Here is a 24,667-nt window from a genome sequence, read left to right on the forward strand (position 1 = left end):
GAATGGGAGAAGATATTCACTAACCATGTATCTGATAAAGTGTTAACATCAAAAATATATAAATAATTTACATAATTAACTTAATGCCCCCCAAAAAAATTCGATTAAAAAATGGGCAGAGGACCCGAATAGACATTTTCACATAGAAGACAGGCAGATGGCCAACAGACACATGAAAAGATGCCCTACACCACTCATCGTCAGGGAAACGCACATCAAAACCACAATGAGACATCATCTCACACTGGTCAGATTGGCTATTATAAAAAAAAAAAAAGAGGGGCGCCTGGGGGGCTCAGTTGGTTAAGTGTCCGACTCTTGCTCTCAGTTCACGTCATGATCTCAGGTCTGTGAGATGGAGCCCTGCGTTGGGCTGGATCCACACTGGACATGGAGACTGCTTAAAACACATAAATAAAATTTTTAAAAACTTAAAAAAGTAAATAAGTCACAGGGATGCAATGTTCAGCATAGGGAATACAGTTGATAATATTGTAATAACTTCGTACAGTGACAGGTGACTTACAACGTGACTTATTATGGGGATCATTTCATAATGTCTAAAAGTATCAAAGCACTGTGGTATATACCTGAAATTAATAGGATATTATGTCAGTTATACTTCAATAAAAATAAAAGGAAAAAAAGGAAGAAACAAGAAAACATGCACATGTGAAACCAACCACACACACACAACGATGCAAAGCTGGATGATCCCTCGGTGGGGGGGTTGGCACAATGCCTACTCCACCACCACCCCTCCAGGAAGGCAGAGGGCACTTACTCCACGGCCACATAAAGTGGACACGCCTCCTGATTTCCTGCTCCTACTGCTCCTTGCCTTGAGTGACTCACCACTCCGCTCCCTCATGCCTTCATGTCAAAGTCTCCTTCAGAGACCTTTGTCGACGCCAGATACTCACAATATCTCTCCCAGTCCAGTCGCCCCATCTCTGTCCTTCCAGCACCCAGCCGTTTCCACCAACTTCCCACTCCCTCCCCTGAAAGTCGTGCTCACCGAGGTTACCAGGGACCCCTTATTACTAAATCAACCACGGTGCATTTTAGCCCTTTTCTTATTTGATTTTATTTTTGGCCAAATGGGGCACCGTCAACCACTGGGGATGGCCAAGGCTGCATCAGGCAGACACCCCAAAACCCTTGGGAGATGCAAACACTTTCTTTCCGCTAGGTGTTCCTCAGAGAGAACATCTGAGCAGCACTGCTGAGCTCAGTATGTGGGTGCATGTTGCAGAGGCGGGAGCCACAGCGACGAACTAGTAAGCATGCGCGACCAGGGCAGCCAGACCCAGGAAGGATGCAGGAGCCCCGGGGGAAGCGCCCGTGTGGGTGGGAAATTACGAGAAGGGAGATGGAGCCAAGGTGGAATGACTAATCAAGATGATACAGCCAAGAGGCAGCTGCCACGTCCACGGTGCCGGACTCCAGGCCAGGGGAGGTGGAGGGACCCAGAAGCCCCAGGCAGAGGCTCAGCTTCCTGGAGAAGTGAAGAGCTGGACCTCGGCCCAGCAGGCAGCAGCTTGGATTCTGAACATCTGAGTGGCTCAGAGGAGACTTCCCCAGGCCGTCAGGAGCCAAAGGCTTGGACTGTGGCCACATGATCCATGGAAAAAGGGAAAGAAAGCTCCCAAGTCTTCCATTCGACTCAGCACCAACAAAACCACTCCCACCTTGAGGGCCAGTCCCAAACTTAGCAAGTGCTTGTGTGTGTGTGTGTGTGTGTGTGTGTGTGTGTGTGTGTGTGCGCGCGCGTGAGTGTGCGCGCAATGCGGGGGTGGGTGGGTGAGTGAAATTTAATGATCAATGAATCTTATGAAGAAGGGAATTCCATGGCCATGGAACATTTAAGTCCTCCCTGATCTGGTCTGTCTCAGTGAAGGAGGCCACTGGCTAACCCACTAACCACAAGCGTGGCCAGAGGACAGGGCCTCCCAGGGGCCAAGAAACAGTTAGTGTTTGACTGGGAAATGCTGAGTCTGGCTAATGATAACCCACCTCCCTTGTTTTTTCTCTCTTGGCTGAACATTCAAACTCAAAGTCTTTAGCAACCATTTAATATATTTTAAATTTAACGTTATCAATATTAAGGTTGCTTTTTGTATTTGGAAGGGAGTTGTGATGTCACTGACTTCAACTTGTAGTATGAGAAGAAAACACCACTTGGCTGATAGTCCAATCACCCCGTTCTAGCCCTGGCTCTGCTCTAACCCACTGGGTGACCGTGCCCAGGTTACCGCTCCTCTCTGGGGTGTGGTTTAACTATCTGTAATATTAAGTGGGGACCGAAAGATCAATGAGCTCCCTTCCAGCCCAACAGTCTACAAAGCCATGGTTGTACAGGGTGATTTGCGGAGAGAGGCAAGTAGCAGGTGTGCACCTGTTCTTCCAGAAAGGGAGAAAAGATGGGAGGACACACAGCTAACGCTGGCAAGAGGATGGACACAGCAGTAAGCCAGGTGATCGTTTCAGTGCTAGACCGGGAGAGAAGCAGGGTAGGGGCATCAGTGGACAGTGGCTGCTTGGCCTGCCCTGGGCCCCTTCCCCTGCTGCTTTTAGTAACAAAGCTTTTATTTCCCATTGGGAAATCACCCTGTCCTCCACTCTCACCCAATGGGCTCTAAGTTTGATCAATCTAAGCCATTTATCCACCCTGGCTATAATTCAGAGACGGCAAATACTCCAAGCCAGGCCAAGAAGGGTCCACTGCTGGGTTTCCTTCTAGAGCTAGTGGAAATCAGGCATGCTCTCTCTCTTTCTCTCCCTGCTAAGGAAGGTTGCTAAGTTGGCTGGATGTAAGCCTGGTATCTCTTTGCCTCCAGCTCAAGGGAGCCTACCCGAGACTAAGTCTAAAGCCAACACCAAGAACACAGAACCAGGACACAGGCCAGGTGGATCCCCAGTGATGGTCTGTACCTGGATCCAGTAGGATCCGAGGCCCCTGGATTTCTCATAGAAATTAATCTTGAGTTTTTGGTTCTGTTTTGTTTCGTTTTTTGGCTTAATTCCATTTGAGTTGTGTTTCTGTCACTTACCACTAAGTCAGGAGCCAAGCACCCTGGTCAGGAAGTGCAGCCTAGACTCCCAAATATGTCCCCATGTTATGACTGAGAGGGACCATAGATCAAAGGATCAGTGCCATTGCTGTTCCTCCCAGGCAGGATGCTAGCTGTCACCTGGGCCCTGCTCCTGTACTAGACCACAAACACCCCCTTGGAACACAAGGGCACCCTGAAAGTGTAGCTAATCACAGGTCCTACAGGGAGCTGCCTGCCTCGTTTCCTATCGTGGAGGGACAGTACCGCCCCTCCTGGGCAATGCTCCTTGCAGGGATGAGCTTCTCAGGGAGGCGTCCACACAGTCAGAACACCTGACTCCCTGGCTTCGGGTGGGAGCACAAGACCCCGGTTGCTGCAACTGTAGTATTCCATGTCCTGGACTTGGGATCGGTCCAGGAATGGTCACGTGACCCGAGGCAGAACAATCTGAAGACTGCCCCAGGAGTTTCTAACTTGGGCTGGCAGAGAAGAGTTTCCCTCATTTGGGGGGACGTGCTGTGAGAATGAGCCCCTGATGTTGCTGGGGGCCAGGGGAAGATCTGCAAGCACGAAGCCGATGCCCTGGCGTAAGCAGGAACGTGGGGCTGAGGGCCATGAACCTGACTGCCCCGGGGGCCAGCCTGCACCCGCGCTACCTCATGTGTGAGGCAAGAGCAGCTCCCCCTTCCTCCTCCCTTCAAAGCTAGTTTTAAATGGGTTTCTGTCACTTGCAACCAAATAGCCCTCAAGAATACTCATTTCTTCCAAACAAGGGAAAAGCAAACATCTAGGTCTGGGCCCTTTGTCACCACTGCCTACCAAGGGAAGTGCTTTGATATCAAGGCACAGAAGCTAATAAGCAAGAGTTTGGGCCTGGGTTCCAATCTTAATCCCAGCAGGCACTACTTTGTGACTTTGTGCAAGTAACAACCACTCTGAACCTCGGTATCCTCGTCTGTGAAAAAGGGGATAATGACGGCACCCCCCGCCGGGGATCGTCGGGAGGGCAAAGTGAGTGCCTGGCTCGTGGTTCTGGCTCCACACCTAGGGGCTGCTATTATGATTTTCTTCTCCCTGTGTTTTTCTTCTCTGCTCCACCAAGGTCTTGGGTTTAGAGGGGGACAAAATGGTTTCTGGTGGCCGGGGAGCTGGCTGCAAAGACCATGTGTAGCTCCTGGCTCCAGAGGGTCGGGAAGCTCTGGGCCCTGCTAGGGAGGTTTGGAGAAAGAAGAGTTCAGCCCTGGTCTTGGGCCAAGGGGAAAGCTGCTCGGGACCGCACAGTCATGGGAACGGCGGCCCGGCCAGGGAGAGGAGCCCAACCCACAGCCGTGGCTCACAGAGCCAGACCTTCCCGGCAGGGACGGAGGACGTCCACACGCACGCACAGGAGAACCACCATTTGCTCAGCAAAAGCAGTGTCCAGGCGCTGGGCGGGGCTTTGCAGGGCTCAGGGTCATTAAAGGGACACAAGGATGAGTAAGACCCAGGCTGTGCCCTCCAATAGCTAAATGCAAACACGGCTACGACATACGGAGCTAAGTAACATGCTTCCTGCAGGGCCCCCTCAGCCTCCGTTCCCCGCGGTGACCTCTCTCCTGCACTGTGGCAGCCCGGTGGCCCCAGGTCACCGTGTGGGGATAAGGCAGCCTCCTCTGGTCCTCTACTCCAAGCATCCTGGCCACAACCCTTCCTACCCACTATTGACATGACAACCATCCCAAAGCTCCAAAAAAGTCCCTCCCTGCTCAAAAATCTTCAATAGCTCCCATTTCCTGGGGACAAAGCCCAGAGGCCTCCGCCTGGCCTTTAGGACCCTTCCAAGTACAGCCCCGCCACACGTCCGGGTTGTGCCCTGGCCCATGCTTTCCTACCCGTAGCCTCCGTGCCATCAGAGGGACCTCCGCCCTGTACTTGACACACACCTGCAGGTTCTCACCTCAGCGCTGATCGCTGATCGCATGAACTTCCCCTTCCTGCCTGTCTGCACCTCCAGACCTTTCCTGTCCTGCCTGTCCTGCAGCTCCACATCAAACACCACCTCGCACCTCCGGGGGGCGCCATCCCCACCGGCCCCAGCTGAAGCAATCCCTCCCTAAATGGATTCCCCAGCACTTTCCGTTGTGCCAACTGTGCTGGAACCTGGCGTCCTGGGGAAGTCGAGCTGCAGAGTGTTGTATGTTTGCGTTTTCAAGAGTGAGAGGACACTGGCCGCTGTCTGTCTGTCTGGTGAACACAAGAAGTCAGCCAGCCTCCGCTGCCTCTCCCTGGAAACTCGGGAGGCCCCTACTTGGAAATGCAACTGTGAAGGGAGCAGGCCTCCCTTGCCCTGCCGGAATGGTGCTCGGGGACCTTTGGAGGGGGCTGACGGAGGCTGCCCCTCCATCTCCCCTCTCTGGTCTCCCTCAGAACTGGTCTCCGGGAAACATGATGGACAAGCCTGTCCCGGGGCACGTAAGACTCCCAATAGGACAGGATCCCGGTCCCCTCCCTCTTTCCTCCCAGCACTGATGTTATTAGAACGCCTTGGCTAAAGTGGACATTTCACTGAGAGTTGCTGGCACAGACGCTGTGACGCCCAGACGACCTCCCTGTGCGTCAGTGGCAGGGGAGGCGGAGCTGGAGATGTCCAGACTCACCGTCTGGCTCCACATCAGCCCAGAAGTGCAGAGCTGAGCCCGTGGCTCAGGCTGGAAGCCTCCGGGGCCCAACACCCCACGCGGGGTAGGAAGGCTCTAGAAACAATGGCCAGAGTCATAGGAAGCAGAAAGCTCTGAACCTACACGTGGGATCCTGCACAGCAGCCCCCGCCCCCAGTGGCAGTGGTCTGGGGCGCACCCCTGTAGGCAGCACAGGATCCATCCAAGGTGCCAAGGAACGGGGACAGAAAGTCTCAGTCTCTCTCTCTCTCTCTCTGCCTGGCACGGCAAGTGGAGCTTAAGCCTGGAGGGGGCTTTGGGGTGTTTCGACAGCTCGAGTGTGAGGGGAGCCACGCCAGAGGAAGCAGGCCCATGGGTGCTGGGGCAGCCAGTCGGAGAAAAAAGAAAGACAAACACATTTCCAGGCAGACCAGGGAAGCGGCCGCAGCAGGAAACTCAGCACAGGCTGCCCCGTGTCGAGTCCGGCCGGGGCTCCACCGCACACACCAAGGCCCTGGAGGCTTTCCATCACACATCGGTTTCTTCTGTAGCGTTTTGCACTGCAGCAGACACACAATAGTCCGCTGGCAGGGGGGAAGGAGAGAGGGAGGGAGGGGCTGTGGGTCCAGGGGAGCCCAGAGTGGGGAGACCTAGCTTACAGCTGGATAATCAGGGCCGGCTTCCTGCAGAGGGGGCCCGGAATGGCCTTGGAGTAGAAGCAGGCCGAGAGAGTCATTTGGGACTCGGGGTTCCTGGAAAGAGTCCTTCCCAGGCCTCGGGTCCCTGCAGCATAGTGGGGGCTGAGGCAAAAGCAGGGGCCGGCCCCATGCCCCTACCCTCCCTTCTCTTCCTCAGCTTCACGCAATTCCAGCATCTGGCGGTTCATTTTTAAGGAAAAGAATACAGACATATCTTACTGCGCAAATGTTACAAAACGCACGGAAAATATACCGGCGGGTGAACGCACCGTGGGGGCCTCACTGGGCACCCCTGAGGCTTCCGCTTCCTGAGCGTCTGGGACACGGCTCCCCCCCCAAGAGCCTCCCCTCCACCTGGGCCTGGCCCACCCGGCTGGCCCAGACTCCCAGCTAGCTGGGGGCACCGGGCAGCCGCGGAGAAAGGCCTCGTGGGCCCGGAGTTGAGCTGACCTGAAAGGCAAAGACACCCTTGACCATCGCCTCCCCAAACACGAAGCTGGAGCCCGCGTCCGTGTAGCTCAGGAAGACCTGAAAGCAGAACACAAGACAAAGCAAATGCCTGGGGGAGGCCAGGAAGCCAGGAGTGAGAAACGGGCCTGGAGGCCGGGCTGGGGGAGCTGGAGGGGCCTCACCGGCCTGTCCGGCAGCCCGGGCCACCATCTGGCACCACACACTTGAAGGGAAAGGTCCTCCGAGACGGGACCTTGAGGACAGCCATAAAGAGGCGGAGCTTGGACACACGGGGCTCCTCGGCCCCCGCCTGTGCTCTCCCTTCAGATGGCACATGGCAATCTGAGACTGCAGGACCGGGGTGAGGAGAGGATTGGCCATGTACCCCCAATAATTTATACTTTAAAAAGGAACTCATGATGGTTGTACAACAATGTGAACGAGCTTCATGACACTTAAAGATGGTGAAAATGGTAAATTTCGTGGTGTATTTACTACAATAAACAATGGAATTTAAAAATACGACCTCAATAAACTGAACATTATTTGTAGCACACACATACACAAAGTAAATCATTTGGGGTTTTTTTTTAGCACTTTTAACTATTGTAAGTTCGACATCACTCATGACTGCCGAAGGCCACATGACTTGTGGCCCGGGTTCCCTAAGAAACTTCCTGTCCTGAGACTCCTGTCCACATCAGACAGGCTCTGAAAGGACGGCTCCATCGGGGCAGGTGGTCCCAGGCCTGAGGGGTATAGCAGCCGCACTACCCAGCCCCCCTCTGCTCACGGGGTCTGGGACCCAGGGCCCACCCACCATCCTGGTCCCAATCACTCCCTATGCCCTCACCACCCACCTTCCCCCAACAGAGTGGCTTCTCCTCCATTTCCTGGCCACTCAAGACACCATGGGCCACTGGGCCCCGTGTACACACCTGGATCTGCTTGCCCATCCACTGGAATGCGATAAATCCTGGTTCCGTTCTGATGACGAAGACTCCAAGCGCAAACTGTAATCCGAGGCCCCAGGACACAGTCCTCCAGGACACCTGCCACCAGATAGAAAGGTCCTGGTGAGCTCAGCAACTTGGGGGCATCCGCAGGGGACAGCATGGGGTGAGGCCAGAGAGCATGGTGCTACTGATGGGCTGTGGGAGATCTGGTCTGTCTGCAGGATGGAGACCGGACTCAGCCAGAACTCTGGGCCTGTTGCCAATGGTCACCTCTATCCTGGAGTCAGAATAGGCCACATTCTTAGCTGCCACGGGCCTGGGGCAGTGTGCTGGGGTGGGGCACGGTCTAAGGACCCAAGCAAGACCCTCCAGCCTCCAGCCTGCCATGGCGCTCGGTCCTGGTCATCACCGGGTGGGCAGAGCCGGACTTGTGGCGTCTGCCCGGACCTTCCCCCATCCCTCCTCCACAGGCAGGGCTCCCAGCTGCCCTGACCCCACTCCCTCGATGCCCACACGCCCAGCGGAGGGTTGCCGCTGCCTCTCAGCATTTAATGACTCCTTAGCAGTGATCCCCAAACTCAGACGTGCGCAAGAATCTCTGGGAGGCTTTGCTGGAGGCTGTGGGGAGACGTTGGCCACACTGTGAAACAGGGAGGGGTCCTGGCTTCAGGGGTGGTTGACCACTAAGCACTCACTGATCGGTGATGCTTTGAGCAGGCAAAGAGGAGGCTAACGAGCACGCAGATTCCTGCAAAGGACACCAGCTGCTCAGGTCGCCGGGAGGTGTCCAGAACCAGCCACAAGACCAAGCCCAGGAAAGCAGAGAGAGCCAGAGCCCTGCAGGGGAGAGGCAGGAAGCCACCATTCTCAGCATCTCTCCACCCCCACACAATAGCACCCAGGGGCCCAGGGAAAGGGTGCTCGGGGCTGGTGGGAGGAGAGAGAGCCATGTGACCTCGCACAGACCACCCAGCCTCTCTGAGGCTTGTGCCCTCTTTGGGAAAATGAGAAAGACCCACACGTCTCCAGGCTGTGAGAGGGCTAAAGAGCAGAATGCACGCACTGAGCTTTGCACGGCGCCGAGCGCACGGCTCCATCAAGGGGCAGGAGCTCCCTCAGCTGCACTGATGCTCAGTCCAGCCTCTGACCAGGCCAGGGTGAGGGGGGCCCGTGTGGCCCAGGACGCCGCAGTTGGTACCATGGGCTCTGCTCTCCAGAAGCAATAATGTCAGTCTGGGCAGGTGAACCAAGTGCCTGGGATCGAGGCCTGGAAGCAACCTTCACAGCCGTGCTGCCCTCCCCGGGCTGGAGCTGGCTTGTCCAGGAGGGCCGGGCATTGTGTGTTCGAGGTCTGCCCCTGACCCGGTCATCAACTCACTCGGAACAACTGATAACAGCTGATGTTCACTGAGCACCTATCAAATATCAGGAACTACGCCAGATGCTGAGAGACGCATGGCCACCGCCCATTTTAGAGGTGAAGAAACTGAGGCACAGTGAGTTTAAATGACTTGCCCACAGCCACCCATTTGAATAGTAGCAGATGTGAGATTTTAACCCGGAACCCGGACGGCAAGTCTGTCCTCTTAACTAGCTCCGTGCACGGCCACCAGCTGGTAAGAGGCGGACCCAGGACCAGAGCTCACGTAGGCCACATCCAGAGCTCACTGCTTACCTCCGCCCGTGTTTCCAAGCACCTAACACGCCCGGTCCACATGCACAGTTCCCGCCCTGTCTCTGTGCCGCTTGCCTTACTATTTCACCTGATGTTAACTCACTTTATAAAAATTTAAGCACAGGGGCACCTGGTTGGCTCAGTCCATAGAGCATGCAACTCTTAACCGCAGGGCCATGAGTTCAAGCCCCACATTAGGTGTGGAGACTACTTAAAATAAAAAAGACAAAATAACAAGTGTATACTTTGGGCTGGGTTTTTGTTGTCATTTGTTTTTAATGGCTTTGTAGAGGTACGATTGGCATATAATAAATAGAATACATTGATGTGTACTCACTCTCTTTTAACTTGTTAGCTATAACTCCTTGCCATGTTATTTTAGCGGTTACTTTAGCATTAATAACACACATCTTTAACTTATCACAATCTACCTTTAAGTGATATGATACTACGTAACATTCAGTAGAAAAACCTTATAGCAATATGATTTCATTTCTTCCCTCCCAACCCTTGTTCTTTACTTCTATATATAACATAAATCCCACAGTACAGTTATTCTTGCTTTATAAGTTGATTACTTTTGAAAGGGATTTAAATAGTAAAAATAGTTATTTTTTGTAGTTGTCATTTCAAGGCTCCTCACTCTTTTGTAGAGATCTAGATTGCCCTGTTATCCATTTCCTTCAACATTTCTTGTAGCACAGGTCTACTTTTTATGTCTGAAAACTTCTTTCAGCTTTTGGATATCTAAAAAAAGTCCTATTTCTCCTTTTTGAAAGGATGGTTCACTGATCAAGAACTCTAGATTGACACATTTTGTTTTTACTGTTCCATTGCTTTTTCATGTGTATTGTTTTTGAGAAGAAATCTGCTGTCATCCATATCTTTGTTCCTCCGCACATGTTTTCTTCTCTGTTTTTAGAATTTTCTGTTTTATCACCAGTTTTAAGCAATTTGATTATGATGTGCCTTGGTGTGGTTTTCGTCTTGTTTCTTGTGCTGGGGGTTCCTGGAATTTCTTTGGGTTTATAATCTTTATCAAATTTGGAATTTTTTGGACACAATTTCTTCAAGTAACTTTTTTCTTCCCTCTTTCTCCTCTGGAGACTTCAGGTACGTGTACCCACTTAGAGTTGTGGCATGGTCAACTGATGTTCTGTTTGACTCACTCAAGTTTTGTTTTTAAGACTTTTTGGAAAGAGCCTGAGCAGGGTTTATTCTATGGTTAATTTTCCCCTACTTATTGACCCAAGATCTTTAGTACTCTAAACAATGCCCTGTGGAATTATGAAGTTTCCACCCTGACTGTTGAGAATAAACACTATTTCTGGCCCTGTGTGACTTCCAGGCACTGTTCCTTCTAATCCTTTCGGGTGGGTCTTTCCTAGGCCTTGGATGGTTTTTATGCATTCACTGATCAGAACTCAGCTGCATCCTGAAAGAGGACTTTCTGTGGATTTCTGCAATCTCCTCTCTGTGCCACTGTCTTCTCTCATACTCTTCATTGTGAACTCTCACCACCTTGGCTTCCCTGGCTTCCCAGCTCTGTATCCTCAACCCAGGAAATCTGCTGGCCCACCTTGGTTCCCTTTTCCTTCACTGTGGCCTGGAAACTCTCTCAATGCAGAAAGGGGGCAATCATAAGCCTCATCTCCGTTGTTTCCTTTTTCTCCAGGATCACTGTCTTCTGCTGCCTGATGTCCAATATTTTAAGAGCTACTGTTTCATATATTTGTTCCAGTTCTTTAGTTGTTTCAAGTGGTCTCTGTTACTCCATCTTGACTGGAAGCCAACACCAAATACATATGCTTTTTAAACCAAGACAAAATTCACATACCATACAACTTGTCCATTTAAAGTATGGGGCGCCTGGGTGGCTGAGTCAGTTAAGCATCTGCCTTTGGCTCAGGTCATGATCCCAGGGTCCTGGGATCGAGTCCCAGTCAGGCTCCCTTCTCAGCGGGGAGTCTGCTTCTCCCTCACCCTCTGCCTGCCACTCCCCCTGCTTGTGCTTTGTCTAATAAATTTTAAAAACCTTTTCAAAAAAATAAAGTATGCAGTGTAATGGTCCTCAGTATATTCAGAGTTGTGTGAACATCACTCAAATCAATTTTAGAATATTTTCAACAGCCCAAAGAATAACCTAGCACCTCTAGCCATTACCCCCAATCTTTCCATCCACTCCCCCAGCCTTAGCCAATCACTAACCTACTGTCTGTCTCTATAGATTTGCCAATTTGGAGATCTCATATAAATGGTTCTTCATGACCGGTTTCTTTCACTTAGCATAATGTTTTCAAGCTTCATCATTATTATAGCATGTAGCTTTTCTTTTTGTGACCAATAATATTCTGTTATATGGATATACATATTGGACTTTTCGCTTATCAGTTGATGGACACGGGCTGTTTCCACCTTTTGGGTATTATAATGTTGCTATAAACATTTGTGTACAAGTTTTTGAACAGATGATTTTGTCTCTCTTAGGTATATACCTAGAATTGGAAATGTTTTGTATGGTAATTCCATATAACTCCATGCATAATATTTTGAGGAACTGTTTTCTTTTTAAAATTTTATTTATTTATGAGAGAGAGAAAGCAGGGGGAGAGAGAGAGAAAGAGCACACATGAGCAGGGGGAGGGACAGGGGGAGAGGAAGCAGCAGACTCCCCACCGAGCAGGAAGCCTGACATGAGGCTCGATCCCAGGACCCTGGGATCATGACCCCAGCCGAAGGCAGCCAGCCGTTTAGCCGTTTTAACCAACTGAGCCACCCAGGCGCCCCTGGAACAAGCTGTTTTCTAAAGCAGCTGTGCCGTTTCACATTTCTACCAGGAGCGGGCGAGGGGTCCAAGTCCTCCACATCTGGGCCAACACTTGTTATCATCTGTCTTTTTTGTTATCAGCCTAGTAAATGTGAGGTGGTATCTCATGTGGTTTTGATTTGCATTTTTATGAGGGCAGAGGAGGTTAAGCATATTTTCATGTGCTTACTGGCTATTTGTGTATCTTTGGAGACATGTCTATTCAAATCCTTCTCTCATTCTTCAATTGGGTTTTCTTTTTATTGTTGAGTTGTAATTCTAGATACAAGTCCTTTATCAGATACATAATTTGCAGATATTTTCTCCCATTCTGTGGGTTGTCTTTTTACGTTCTTGATGGTATCCTTTGAATCAAAGTTTTTACCTTTCATAAAGTCTAATCTGCATCTATTTTTTAAAGGAAACCTTATATTGATACCTCACATGGAGAGCCAGTATCAATGATTTGTCACAAATAGTTGATTGTAAAAATAAATCCTTTTACAAATCTATTAATTCTTTTATTACTATAAAAGCCATACCCTTTTGTGTTTTTTTAGTTTTTTAGGCTGCTCCAGGGATTACAATGTGCATCTTTACATTATTGCAATGTATTTAGAGTTAATATTGTACTAGTTTAATAAAAGTCCAGTTGTAAAAAAATCTAATTATAAATTTATTTTAATTCTTATAGATTATGAATTTTTAAAAATTTACTCAAAGTTCATGTAATTTATTAATTTTAAATTTTAAATTACAAATTATAATTATGAATTATTATTTATTATACATTTATTTATAAATGAGTTGAAAAAATGTGCTCCTCCATAGGCCCGCTCAAATCATTTTGCTGTGATACCTCCCTAGCTTAGTCCCTGGCTATCCTTGAGCACCAGTTTCTTTATCAACAAAACGGAGTCCTCAAATAGATTGGGGCTCTTCAGATTTTTTTAAAGCCACACAAATCTTTTTTTCCAGCTAGTTATTTATTTTTATTTTCATTTTTTGCAAACTTCAGTTTATAAAACCGATAAAATGGAGCTTCCAGGTTGAGATGGGGATTTGAGGAAGAAGGTCTGATGTCCACCCCTCTAATCTCTCTCTCCCACCCTATTTGGTACCTCCAAGGTTTCCAGACCTCTAAGGAACCCAGTTTGAAAACCAGGGGATCCCAAACTGTTGTTCAGGAACACGGCTGGCTGCATGAGAATCCCCTGGGGGTTCACTAAATTCATGGACACCTGGACACTAACGCAGCCTGCTGACTCTGACTCCAGGGGTGGTCCCTGCAGCTGTCTGTCTCTCACACCCCAGGTGATCTAATAGGAGGCTCTGACACGGGCCCTCCCTGTTTGGATGGGCTGGAACCTTGAGCTTAAGAAACTGTTGAGTCCTGCTCTCAGATCACAGTCACCTGCTGTCATTGGGGCCGAGGACCAGCCGGGAACTGGCAAATCCACCACAGAGATGGCTGTGGCCACGGAAGCCACCCAGCCACATCTGCCCCGGGGTTCCCATGAGGCAAGCAGAGCAGAGGGTGCCCCATTGCCCGGGAACCCCCTGGTGGGGCAAGGACTGAGGCCCTCCTCACCCAGGCCTGGTGGTGACCCCGGAGTGGACTCAGAGGTCTCATCCAACTGCCCGCCCACCCCGCCTGGGGCTGTGAGCTCACTCACCTCTCAAACCAGAGGCCCAAGCGGTAATGCCCCAGAGGCTCGATGCACCTCAGCAGTCTGGGCCCCAGCAGCTTTTTCAACAGGCTGTGGGCGAGGACGGTGAGGCCCACACAGGTGAGGACGAACAGTGCCAGGGCCCTCTGGAAATCCAGGAGGCTGGCCGTCAGCAGGAAGGCTGCGAATGCTGGGAGTAAGAATGAAACAGAGAGGGGTCAATGACAATGACACGGGCCTGCCCCCTTGCCCCCCCCCCAGCTCCACCTTGTCCCACCCAGGGCACGGAGGACCTCTGAGCCTCAGCTGCCTCATCTGGAATTGGGGACAATCATTCCTGCTGTGCTGCAGGGTTGGTCCGGAGTAACTGAGGGAGGTGTGTGGAGGGGCTTTGCACACCGTGAAGGTGCTGACCGGCTGTGAGAGATGAGGGTGTGAAAGGAGGGGGCCAGACGACGTGAGGCTTCGAGCATCAGCAGAGGGCCTGCTCTGTTCCAGACCAGGTGAGGTTTCATGGCTGATGGAGACAGTCAGGTCAGTCACTCCGGGAAGGAGTTCACTCGTATGTGCCAGGATCCTACTCTGGAAATACAGACCATTTTCTTCCTAGAATTTCCTTCTCCCTGCTTGCTCCTCTCCTCTTCAAGCAACTAAGCCAACCTGTGCTCTGCCTCAAGAAAGGAATAGGACAGTGGATAGCAGAGGGGGAATTGTCTCTCCTGCCTTATGAACTTCAGAAGCCAGGGCCATTGAAGAATGGAAAGGACTTACAGTTCTTCCACTGGGTAAAAATGTGGGCTGCAATGTTATGAGCAAGTGTAAGTCCTACCCTACCCGCTGTGCTGCCAGACCAGTTAGAGGACACTAGCTGGAAGACAGCCTACCTGAGGACACTGGTTAGAGGAAAGGGTAGTTGGAGGACAGACCAGCTGGAGGACAAACTAGTTAGAGGACCAGGTGGGTCCTGGGAAAAGGGCTCTGAGCCTGGGAACCCAGGAGCCCTGCCCGACGGAGGCCGTGAGATTTCAGAGAGAGCAGCGCCCATGCAGCATGGGCAGGCAGAGCCGTAGAAAGTTTCCGAAGTTTTGCACAGCAGAGCAGGCACCAAAGCAGCAGGAGTGATCTCTGTGAGCAGCTCAGGGGAGGAGAGGGAAGGAGACCAGACCAGGCCCCCGACAGAGACGGGGCGTCGCCACGGCTGCCTGCAAGGGCAGAGGACCCAGCACCAGCCAGCCGTAGAAATGGGCAGGTCAGTACACAGCTGAGGGCTGGTAGGGATCCGCCCCCCGGGGACTCCTGGGGAAAGGGGTGAAGGGATATTCCACACTGACAGAAGTTCCTCTCCCGCGGCTGGGATGACGAAATTGAAACCGAGCAGGAGTCAAGCTCGAGGAAAGTGAGCTCCCTTCCTCTCACGCTGAATGTTGCAGCCGGGCCTCTGACCTGCACAGGTGTCACCGAGGGGCACGCAGGTGTGGTCCGCAGGGCGGGGCCAGGGACGCAGGTGCAGGGCCCCGGGGCTGGGGGAGGGGCGGCAGGGGGTGGTTACAGCTCGTAACCACCCGCAGCCGCAGCCGGCTCTGTGCGGATCCCCATTCAGAGACGAGACACCCGAGGCCAGTGGAGCAGGGTGACTCACTACGGCAGGGAATCGAGCTAAAAGTCCTACCAGGGTCTGTCTCAGGGCCAGTGACTCAGGGGGGACTGGTGGGCTGTGCGGGAGAGGACGCAGGGTGGACAAGTCCCCGACGGGGCATGGAGAGACGTGTGTTCCTGCTCCCGCGCGGAGCACATGCGGTCCTCTGGCGTCCGGCCCACTTCAGCAGTGGGAGCCCCGGTTCAAAGACCTCCGGCGACCTGGCCAGAAATATGGGTCTTTTCTGAGACTGGGGACCCCAAGGCCCTCTGTGGGTCAGTGGCCAGGGCCATCTTTGCACCCACAGAGAAAGTCCACCTGAGGGGAGGACACCATGGCCATGGCTCAGGCACGCCATGAGCTTCATTTCTCTACCACACCTACTCCCAGAAAGTGCGGGAAGGGCCGCACCATAAAAGACACACTACAGTACAGTTCTCAAACAGCCAAAGGAAAGCAAGGTCACACAGGCATGGAGAAAATCGAGATTGGCCACTGTAAAGCATAATTTACTGACAGCCAAGACAAAGGCGAGATAGGATGATGAGATAGGGCATTTTCATGATCTTCAATCATTTCTTTTTTTTTTTTTAAAGATTTATTTATTGGGGTGGGGGAAGGGCAGAGAGAGGGGGAGAGAGAATCTCAAGCAGACTCCCTAGCGAGCACGGAGCCCCACGCGGGGCCCGATCTCACGACCCTGAGATCATGGCCTGAGCCGAAATCAAGAGCTGGTGCTTTGCTGACTGAGCTGTTACTTCAGTCACTTCTTCAGGAGGAACCAGTCTGAGTCTGCGTGAGGGTGGAAGCAAAGGGGACCGAGAAGGCCTGGGCTCAGATCCCACCAGAGGAAGCCTTCCCTGTCTCAGACATCTCTAGAAGGAAGCTTTGAGGGGTCATGAGCCAGCCCCTCTCAGCAGACAGCCCTGCTTTCGCTTTCAACATGGAGACCCGGGCCATTGCCATCATGACGCGGCGAGTCCTCTCCCTGTCCGGCCCCCTGAGTGGGGGGTCTCTGCACCCACACCTTCTCCATCTCCTACCTGCAGGACGAGGTGACCTGCCCCTCCCCCTGGGCCCCTTGCCCTCCTTCCCTGGGCCTAGGGGGCTGCCCTCCGCCTGCCATCTGTCTCCTCGTCCTTCCCCTTCTTTCTCTACCCCCACCCCCACCTCAGCTCACACACACAGTTCTAGAGTCTCCTGTCACCCACACACCTCTTGACATTGTTTACCCTCCTTGACAATGTTAACCCTCCTTGTTAATATTCCTGCCTGCCCTCCTAAAAAATCCCTCCAAAGAGCTGTCTACACTTGCTGTCTACACTGCCTCACCTCCCATTCACTCCAATGCAGCCCCTCCCCCCCGCCGCACCTAGTGACCCGCTTGGCGCTAAATCCCCCAGCGGTGCTCCGCCCCTGTTCCGCTGCTCCCCTTCCCAGGGAAGAGCTGTTCACCTGTCCTGAGGCCCCTGCCCCCCCCACCCGTCTCCTGCCCCTCTCCCCCGCCACACACGCCCTCGGCTCTGAGGCTTCCTCGGCCAACCAACGCCCTCTGTGGGGCTGGTCCCCAGACTGTGGTCACCCACTTCCCGATTCATTCTCCAGGCGTCCCCGGGAAGCCCCCTCCCCTCCTCCATGGCCTGGCTGTGGGCTCTAGCACCCTGTCCCAAACAGTTGGCCGTCCCTCTCCCCACCAAGGCCGCCTCCTCCCATGTTCCCTGGCCGTGGAGGCACCACCATGCACTGGGCCGCCTGAGCAGAACCCTGAGGCACCCCAGATTCTGGGGTGTCCTTCATCCTGCACACTCGCTGGGCTCCCACGTTTTCTGGAGAAGTTTCCCGAGGGTCTCTCTGTCCCCATGCACTCTGCTGTCCTCACCATCTCCTCGTCATCCCTCCCTGCCTTTCCCAGGCCTCCACAGTGTGGATCAGCCCCCAAGCTTGCCTGTTAAATCCCTCAGGGGCTCTCTCTGGCTCTGGGGTAACACTCAAGCTCCTGCCTGCACCTTGCCGGGTTTCACCTTCGCTCCTGTGGTCCTGCATGGAGCACCTTCTCACCCCTTATTGTCCTGCTGCTTCACCTGGCTGGCTCCTGCTCGACCTGGGAGGCCTGAATGTCCCCTCCTCCTGGAAGTCCTCCCTGATCACTCCCATCCTTTCCTGGTGTTCCTAGATGGTTTGCTGCATCATGTGGAAATACTAGCTCCCCTCTCCCTTACTGATCAGAGACAGCCTTGGGAATAAGATCTGATCTGGCTTCCTTCTGATGTCCCAGCTTCCGGCACAGAACTGGCCCTGAGTCGCTTGTTGTATTGTTGGATAAGTGGATGCCCTGAGACATGGAAGGCTGGGGTGGAGGTGGCTGAACCCTGGGTGGTGGTGGCTGGGGGGCTGGGGAGGGAATGGCTGTCTCCCCAGTGGGGCTGGGCCCCGGGCTCACCCGTGCAGAGCAGGCTGGCGCAGATCCATCGAAACAGCTGTGTGTGCTCCTGGCAGAAGCGTTGGGCCCTCAGGGCTGGCCGCAGGCTCCTCCTGGGGAGAGGACCGGACAGTCCGCAAGTGCCCCAGACTCCTGCTGTCAGCACCTCAGGTAGAAGCCATTGAGTACATCCCCAGTGAAGTGGGGACATGGGGCAAGCCAGGCGCCGGCCTTGACATCACAGGACTGGGGCAACCCCCACCCGGAGCGAACCGAGGATCGGCTCAGGCCCTCCACGCCTTGCCCTCAGCTGCAGCTGCGCCGCCCTCCCGATCACGTGGCCCTCGGGCCTGGGAGGGCGTTAACCACGATGACCACCTGTCAGAGTGCGCCCGCTGTCCCGTTTGCACCTGTGTCCGGAGGCAGGTGGAGAGGCTCCCTGCTCTGCATTCTTCCCCGGGGTCGCAGGCTCACCACCTGAGTCGGCAGCCCTCCCAGCAAGTGAACAGCACCCCCCTTCCTGGCCCAGGGCAAACGCGGGCTCTCGCCTGGTCATCCAGCCCCTGTCTATCCCAGGAGGAAGGGTGGGCACTGGGAGGGCCTCTGGGGCCCCACAGGCTGAGCATGGAGGAGGTGCTCACTTCAGCCACCAGCGGCTGTTTTAGGGACGCCTGTCCCCTCCCTGTCCCCACCTCCTGCCTCCTAAGGGAGCCCTTCTTCCCCAACCTCCCACCCGAGGCAGACAGATGGATTCCCTCCCCTCCACCGCCCTTCCTCTTCCTGCTCTCCTCAGCTCTAGATCTGGCCAGCGGGGACCCCAACAAGCCTGGGCATCGAGAGACTGAGTTCTAGGCTCGGACTTGCTGCCCGTGTGACCAAGGCCAGTCTCTTCCTCTTGGGGGCTTCAGCCTCCCCGTGAGAAGTGAGGGGACCGGCCCAGTCCAGGGGTTTTCAAACCAAGCCTCGAGGTTCCCCGAAGTGCCCCAGAGACTGAGTAGGGTAGAAGGCAGATGGGGAGATTGAGGGGGGTCAGGCTGGCTCGGGGCACCATCCAGCTGCAGTCAGAACAGCCCCACAATATATACTGAGGTTTCTGCTGGGGGGATCTTGTTCTGGCTGCTTCGAGGCAGGTCGGCAGGTCGGCAGGTCGGGAGCCTCTGGCCTGCTCACCCCCAAGGCAGCAGCCACAGCGCTCACTTGTTGCCTAAAGCACATTCGTACCTCGCTTTGACAAAGGTTCCGGGACCCCCTCTCTATCGTCAGGAGGCTAGGTTCCTGTCCCTGCTCCCCACGGTGACCTCCGCCCCAGGCCAAGCCACATCCCTCCTGGAGACCACCTACCATCGTGAGAAGGGCTCCGGTCTGGACTCGGTCCAGCTGTCCCCGGCCTCTGCAGGGCTTGAGACGTTGCCGGGGGTCCGGCCTTCCTCCTAAAGCCACCAGAGAGTGACCAGAGTGTGCCTCCTGCCCCAAGTGAGAGTGGAGAGAGACCCTGGCTGCCACCTGTGTGCCCATGGGCACCTCGGGAGTGGGCTGGGGTGGGGGCTGGGCTTTTGCACAGGAAGTCATTAAAGGACAACTTCATTAAATTCTGCAAAGCACACATTGAGTGCCTACTGTGTGCTGGACTTGGCTAGACACATCCTGCCTCAGGGAGCTCAGGGTCTGCCTGCAGAAGGGACCCTGGGGCCTCAGTGGTGGCTGGTTGGGGAAGCTGCAGGTGGGGCCACCTCGGGGCATGACCCCAGGACACCATTTGCCCTCCATTTGTCTATGGAGTTGTGTTTCGGTGGGTAGGGAGGTTATTCTTGCAGATTACAGTGTGAAAAGCACACCCTGGGTTGTGCCCTGTGCTGACGGGGTGGGGAGAGGGGCTTCGTCAAGGGAGATTGGAAGGGAAAAGGGTATCATATTCGGCTCCAAAGTTCTGGGCGGTGGGCCTCTACTTGGCCATTCCAGAGCAAGGACAAGATGGCCAGCTCCTTAAAGGCTGAGGCCTCCCCAGAGATCCACTCCCACCCCACCTCCTTTCCTTGGTTTTTAGATCACAGCTCAAACGTCCCTTCCAGCCTTTCAGACTAGGGCAGGCGCTCCTGGCACATCGTGGGTTAATGAGCAAAACAAAGGGGCTGCTGTGGGTTGAGGAGGCCAATACATTGATACATTGTGGGGAGGTGGGGGCTAACTTTTCACACAAAGAGGTAGGAGGGTGATGGAAGATGGTGAACAAGGGGCGCTCCCACCAGGGGGCCAAAATGGGGAGGGGGACAGACCAGGCTTTCCAAGAGCTCAGCCCCCATGTTCTCCAGACCATCGGCCACAGATGTGAGCGAGATAGACTGTCTTCGTTTTGGTGTGTTTTCCATGTGCATGACCTTCCAGCTGAAAGACAAAGGCGGGGCCCAAAGCTGAAAGCAGAAGTCGATGCAGGACCCAGGTGCTGGGCCCAGAGAAGGGAGGAGGCTGGGAGAGGGCTGGAAGCAGAGACCAGACAGGGGGTGGGGGGGGGCAGCTTTGATCATCCCGGAGCTCCACCCTCCCTGTGCCTGGGGGCCACAGAGGAAGGTGCCCCTTCTTGCACTCACTTCTGAATCCATGGGACACAAGTCCTTGCAAATCTGGGAGGCCAGCAGAAACAACAAATTCTGGCCACCTCGCAGGGAAGGCAAGGAAGGAATTATGTAAAAGAGACTCTAGACCTCATCACTCCCACAGCAGGTTAAAGCCATTGCCACTAAGTGATATCTTCACTGTATTATACTGTCCCACCTCTGAAAGATGGAAAAATAATATCCCCAAAACTCTTCAGTCCCTGGATCCAACTAGACCTGAAACCAGTCCCTACTGCTGGACTTTTCAATTCTGAGAGCCAGCTGCTGAAGTTCATGGGCTTAACTCATCTCGTAAGAGCCCGAGCTAAGACCCCATCTCTCCCTACTCCTGTTTCTTCCCCTCAGAGAGCACCCTACTCCGTCCAAACACCTACCAGCCTGGTTAAGCTCACACGTTCAGAGGCACATACACATGGAGCACACACGAGCTGGGAGATGTGTGCAAGTACACACGCAGGCAGAGCCCAGGAATGCCTAGCTACCTGTGACACACAGAGACACACAGCTGCACAGGGAGAGGCAAGACCCCCGTCCTACTCACATATTTGTGGTGAACAAGTCACTGTCGGGGAGGGGCAGAAGCGCGTATTTCCACGGGGACAGAATGACTTCCACCTGCCTGCACTTTGGCCCGTCTTCTCTTTTCAGTGCGACTTCCGGGCAGAGTCCAGAGCCGGAGGAGGTGGGCCTTCCACCCAGCTCTGTCCAGCGCCCTCTCCAGAGCCCAGGGCCGCGGGGGGTGGGGGGGCAGGGAACCCAGCCTCTCTCAGGGAAAAGGGAAACCAGAGCCAGCAGGCTCCACTCTGGGCCTGGCCCACCGGGCTCCTGCCTTCGAACTTCATCTGCCTCCTCTGAGATGCCCTCCTCTCTACTCCCCCTGCTCCCACATGGGCCTATGGCTTCCAGGAAGCCTGTCTTGACTATTCTCACTCTCTCTATGTTCGCAACCCCCCCCAGCCCACCCTCCACCGTGCCCTCCTTCTTCACCCGGCCCTCGAGGTTACCCAGGCTCAAGGATCATGCACATTAGCTTTCATCTTTTTTTAAAGATTAAAATTTTTAATATGGCCCAGATCTTCATTTTATTATATCTTAGTCACCATACAGTACGTCCCTGGTTTCTGATGCAAGGTTCGATGATTCATTAGTTGCGTATAACACCCAGTNTGACTATTCTCACTCTATGTTCGCCCCCGCCCCCCAGCCCACCCTCCACCGTGCCCTCCTTCTTCACCCAGCCCTCGAGGTTACCCAGGCTCAAGGATCATGCACATTAGCTTTCATCTTTTTTTAAAGATTAAAATTTTTAATATGGCCAGATCTTCATCTTATTATGATATCTTAGTCACCATACATTACATCCCTGGTTTCTGATGCAAGGTTCGATGATTCATTAGTTGCGTATAACACCCAGTGCTCCATGCAATACGTGCCCTCCTTACTACCCGTCACCAGCCTATCCCAATCCCCCACCCTCCTCCCCCCTGACACCCTCAGTTTGTTTCCCCGGAGTCCAGAGTCTCTCACGGTTCGTCTCCCCCTCCGATTTCCCCCCCTTCCCTTTTCCCTTCCTTCTCCTAATGTCCTCCTGCTAATCCTACGTCCCACACAGCTTTCATCTGCATCTCACCAGTCTCCCTTCCTCGCACAGCAGTGATTACGGCAGCAACCTCTTTCCCCGTGAGCTCGAAAGTAAGGAAAGCAGGCTCGCGGTCACAAACAGCGTTCACATCTAAGCCTCCATAAGGTCAGGACAACGGAAGGAAATCACGCGGTTTGCCCCTTTAATTTTTTTTTCAAATTTTTATTTAAATTCCGGTTAACAACTGTGTAATCGGGTTTTGTTTTTTGTTTTTTTTTTTTTTGCCGACACCTAAGCAGCGGTGTGCGAAGTCAAAGGACAAACGTTTTCATGTTTCAGTCCTCCAACTAAACATTAAACTATCCTGACAGGGTGCGCGACATCTCTTTAATAATTAATGACGCGCACTCAGGCCAAAACCCCATGTGATGCATGAACATTTCCGGGTAACGCAGGCTGTGGGATTACCTGCACACACTGGTTGTTCTAGACGTTTGGAGAGGATGATGGAGGTTGGGGGTGCCCCTTGCCTTTAAAAACCTTTTTTTTCGTCTGTCACTCCGATTACCAAAGCATAACACATGCTTCATGAAACACGGTATACAGATACATACAGAAAAGCAAGTTAAAAACCCCTCTACGCGGAGCCCCCAGGACGACCACTGAGTTTGTGGAACTGCTCTCCAGGCTTTTCCTTTATGTTATTCCTTTTTTCAAAGGAGGTCAGACTACACTAGCTGCTCTGCAATCTGGGGCAGAGATCCGCACCCTGCCCCACTCACTCTTTTGGGGACGCCTGTGCTGCCTTGATTGTCAACTCAGTGTCCACGGTGTCCCCTGGTTTATCCTAAAGGAGGCCTGTCTCCATGGGCGGCTCCCCCAGGGGTGGGGCTTGGAGCCGTCTTAGCAGAGGGCTTTAGTCAAAACCAGTGAGGCCGCCCCTGCTTCTCTGCTTCTAGCCTCCTCCGCCTCCCCTCCCTCCTCCCTCCCCGCCTCTCCCCTCCCCGCCTCTCCCCTCCTCTTTTGGTTCCTTCGGTGCCCTAAGCCCGGGGGTACAGCACACCCGGCAGGGGCCAAACTTACTTCGAAACAGTCCCTATGTTACACCTTAAACCCTTGACATTTTTGTGTGCCCTGATCTAAAACACGGATTTCATAGGCGGTGTGTCATGGCTTGAACCCTGAGCTGGAGCCTAAAGGTCTAGATTCAGCTCTGACTCCAAAAGTTAACTTGTTTCTTTCAAGTGAATAAGGGGGGTAATAGTACCTACCTCGTAAGTAAATACTGACGGGGCTTCAAGGAGCTCACGCAGGTGAGGTGGGTAGCAGAGAGCCTGGCACCGTCAGGCTGGCAGGTGTCACCACTGTCACAGGGCCCATCTGGGGGACGCCTTGACACTGCTCTCCTCCTTCAGGCTGGGAGAGCCTGGAGGAGTTTCTCCCCTGCCCCTCCCTTCAAGGAGTGACCCCAGATCCCCTCAAGTGATCCTGGACCCCAGAAGCCAAATGCTTTATTTTTTTAAAGATTTTATTAATTTATTTGACAGAGAGAGAGAGGCAGCAAGAGAGGGAACACAGCAGGGGGAGTGGGAGAGGGAGAAGCAAGCACCGCTGAGCAGGGAGCCCCATGCGGGGCTCAGTCCCAGGACCCTGAGATCAGGACCTGAGCCGAAGGTGGACGCTTAACGACTGAGCCACCCAGGCACCCAGGCACCCCCCCAAATGTTTTAGGTGGAATTTGAGAGCCACAGGCTGGCAGTGGGGAGGCTGGACAGGTTGGGATGAGCACCCCCTGCCCGCACCCAGGGAAAGACCCGGAGCTAGAGGACTTCGAGGGTCCTGACTGTGCACCATCCCACTCAGCTTCAGCTGTCACCTGACCCTCTGCCTGCCTGTTTCCAGAGGAGACGGTCTCTGAGGTCTGTCCCACCCATGGTGGGGGTGGTGAGAGGGAAGCCCAGGACCGAGCTGGGGATGGGGGGCACTGGGTCCAGGGTGGAGACGAGGACTATATCTATATATCCATGTCCCTATCTGCTTTCCCATGTCAGTACACAAATCTAGACTTTCCCTTCCAATCAAAACAGAAGAGCACCTCGAAGGTTTCATACTAAAGAGCTGCTCCCCCTCGCCCACCCCCGTCCCACTCGTCAGAGGCAGCCACACACCTGTTTCGGTGTCCATTCCCTGGGACCACTTTCTGTCGGGGGAGTTCTCGGCCAGAGCGGAAGAGAATCCCTTCTCCTTGCCAGGCTCTGAGGGAAGAGAAGAGAATGTTTGTAGAGGCGGCGAGTGAGCCGTTCGGAACTGCCAGAAGATGTTATCAGGAGCGCTGTTCAACAGTCCCTTCACTTTCTTCTCATGATTTTGCTCACACTGCTTCTCGGCTCTTGGCCGCTGAGGCCCTTCTGCGGCACGGTTTCCCGTGTCCAAGCCGTAGACAAGAGAGGCTCTCGCGTCAGATTCCACAA

The 24,667-nt window shown here is 53.6% G+C and overlaps 1 protein-coding gene across 4 annotated transcripts in view; it reads right to left on the reverse strand.

Annotated features, from left to right (window-relative positions):
• The window catches only part of SLC28A1 (solute carrier family 28 member 1), a 47,989-nt gene extending 23,617 nt beyond the window's left edge, over positions 1 to 24,372 (reverse strand). For 3 of the 4 annotated variants that reach the window (XM_034667835.1, XM_002919795.4, XM_019800254.2), the window contains exons 1-8: positions 21,156 to 21,512; positions 20,276 to 20,384; positions 19,344 to 19,432; positions 18,024 to 18,115; positions 13,954 to 14,137; positions 8,492 to 8,633; positions 7,779 to 7,892; positions 6,841 to 6,918 (exon numbers count right to left, since the gene is read on the reverse strand). In XM_034667835.1, coding sequence (XP_034523726.1) covers positions 6,841 to 6,918; positions 7,779 to 7,892; positions 8,492 to 8,633; positions 13,954 to 14,137; positions 18,024 to 18,115; positions 19,344 to 19,432; positions 20,276 to 20,374 — 798 coding nt within the window. In that variant the 5' untranslated portion in view covers positions 20,375 to 20,384; positions 21,156 to 21,512. Of the gene's footprint in view, positions 1 to 6,840; positions 6,919 to 7,778; positions 7,893 to 8,491; positions 8,634 to 13,953; positions 14,138 to 18,023; positions 18,116 to 19,343; positions 19,433 to 20,275; positions 20,385 to 21,155; positions 21,513 to 24,364 lie in introns of those variants that run through there. The other variant, XM_019800255.2, reaches the window with a different exon arrangement.
• Positions 24,373 to 24,667: the final 295 nt, after the last annotated feature.

The sequence above is a fragment of the Ailuropoda melanoleuca genome, chromosome 9 (assembly GCF_002007445.2).
Source record: "Ailuropoda melanoleuca isolate Jingjing chromosome 9, ASM200744v2, whole genome shotgun sequence".
Taxonomy (NCBI): Eukaryota; Metazoa; Chordata; class Mammalia; order Carnivora; family Ursidae; genus Ailuropoda; species Ailuropoda melanoleuca.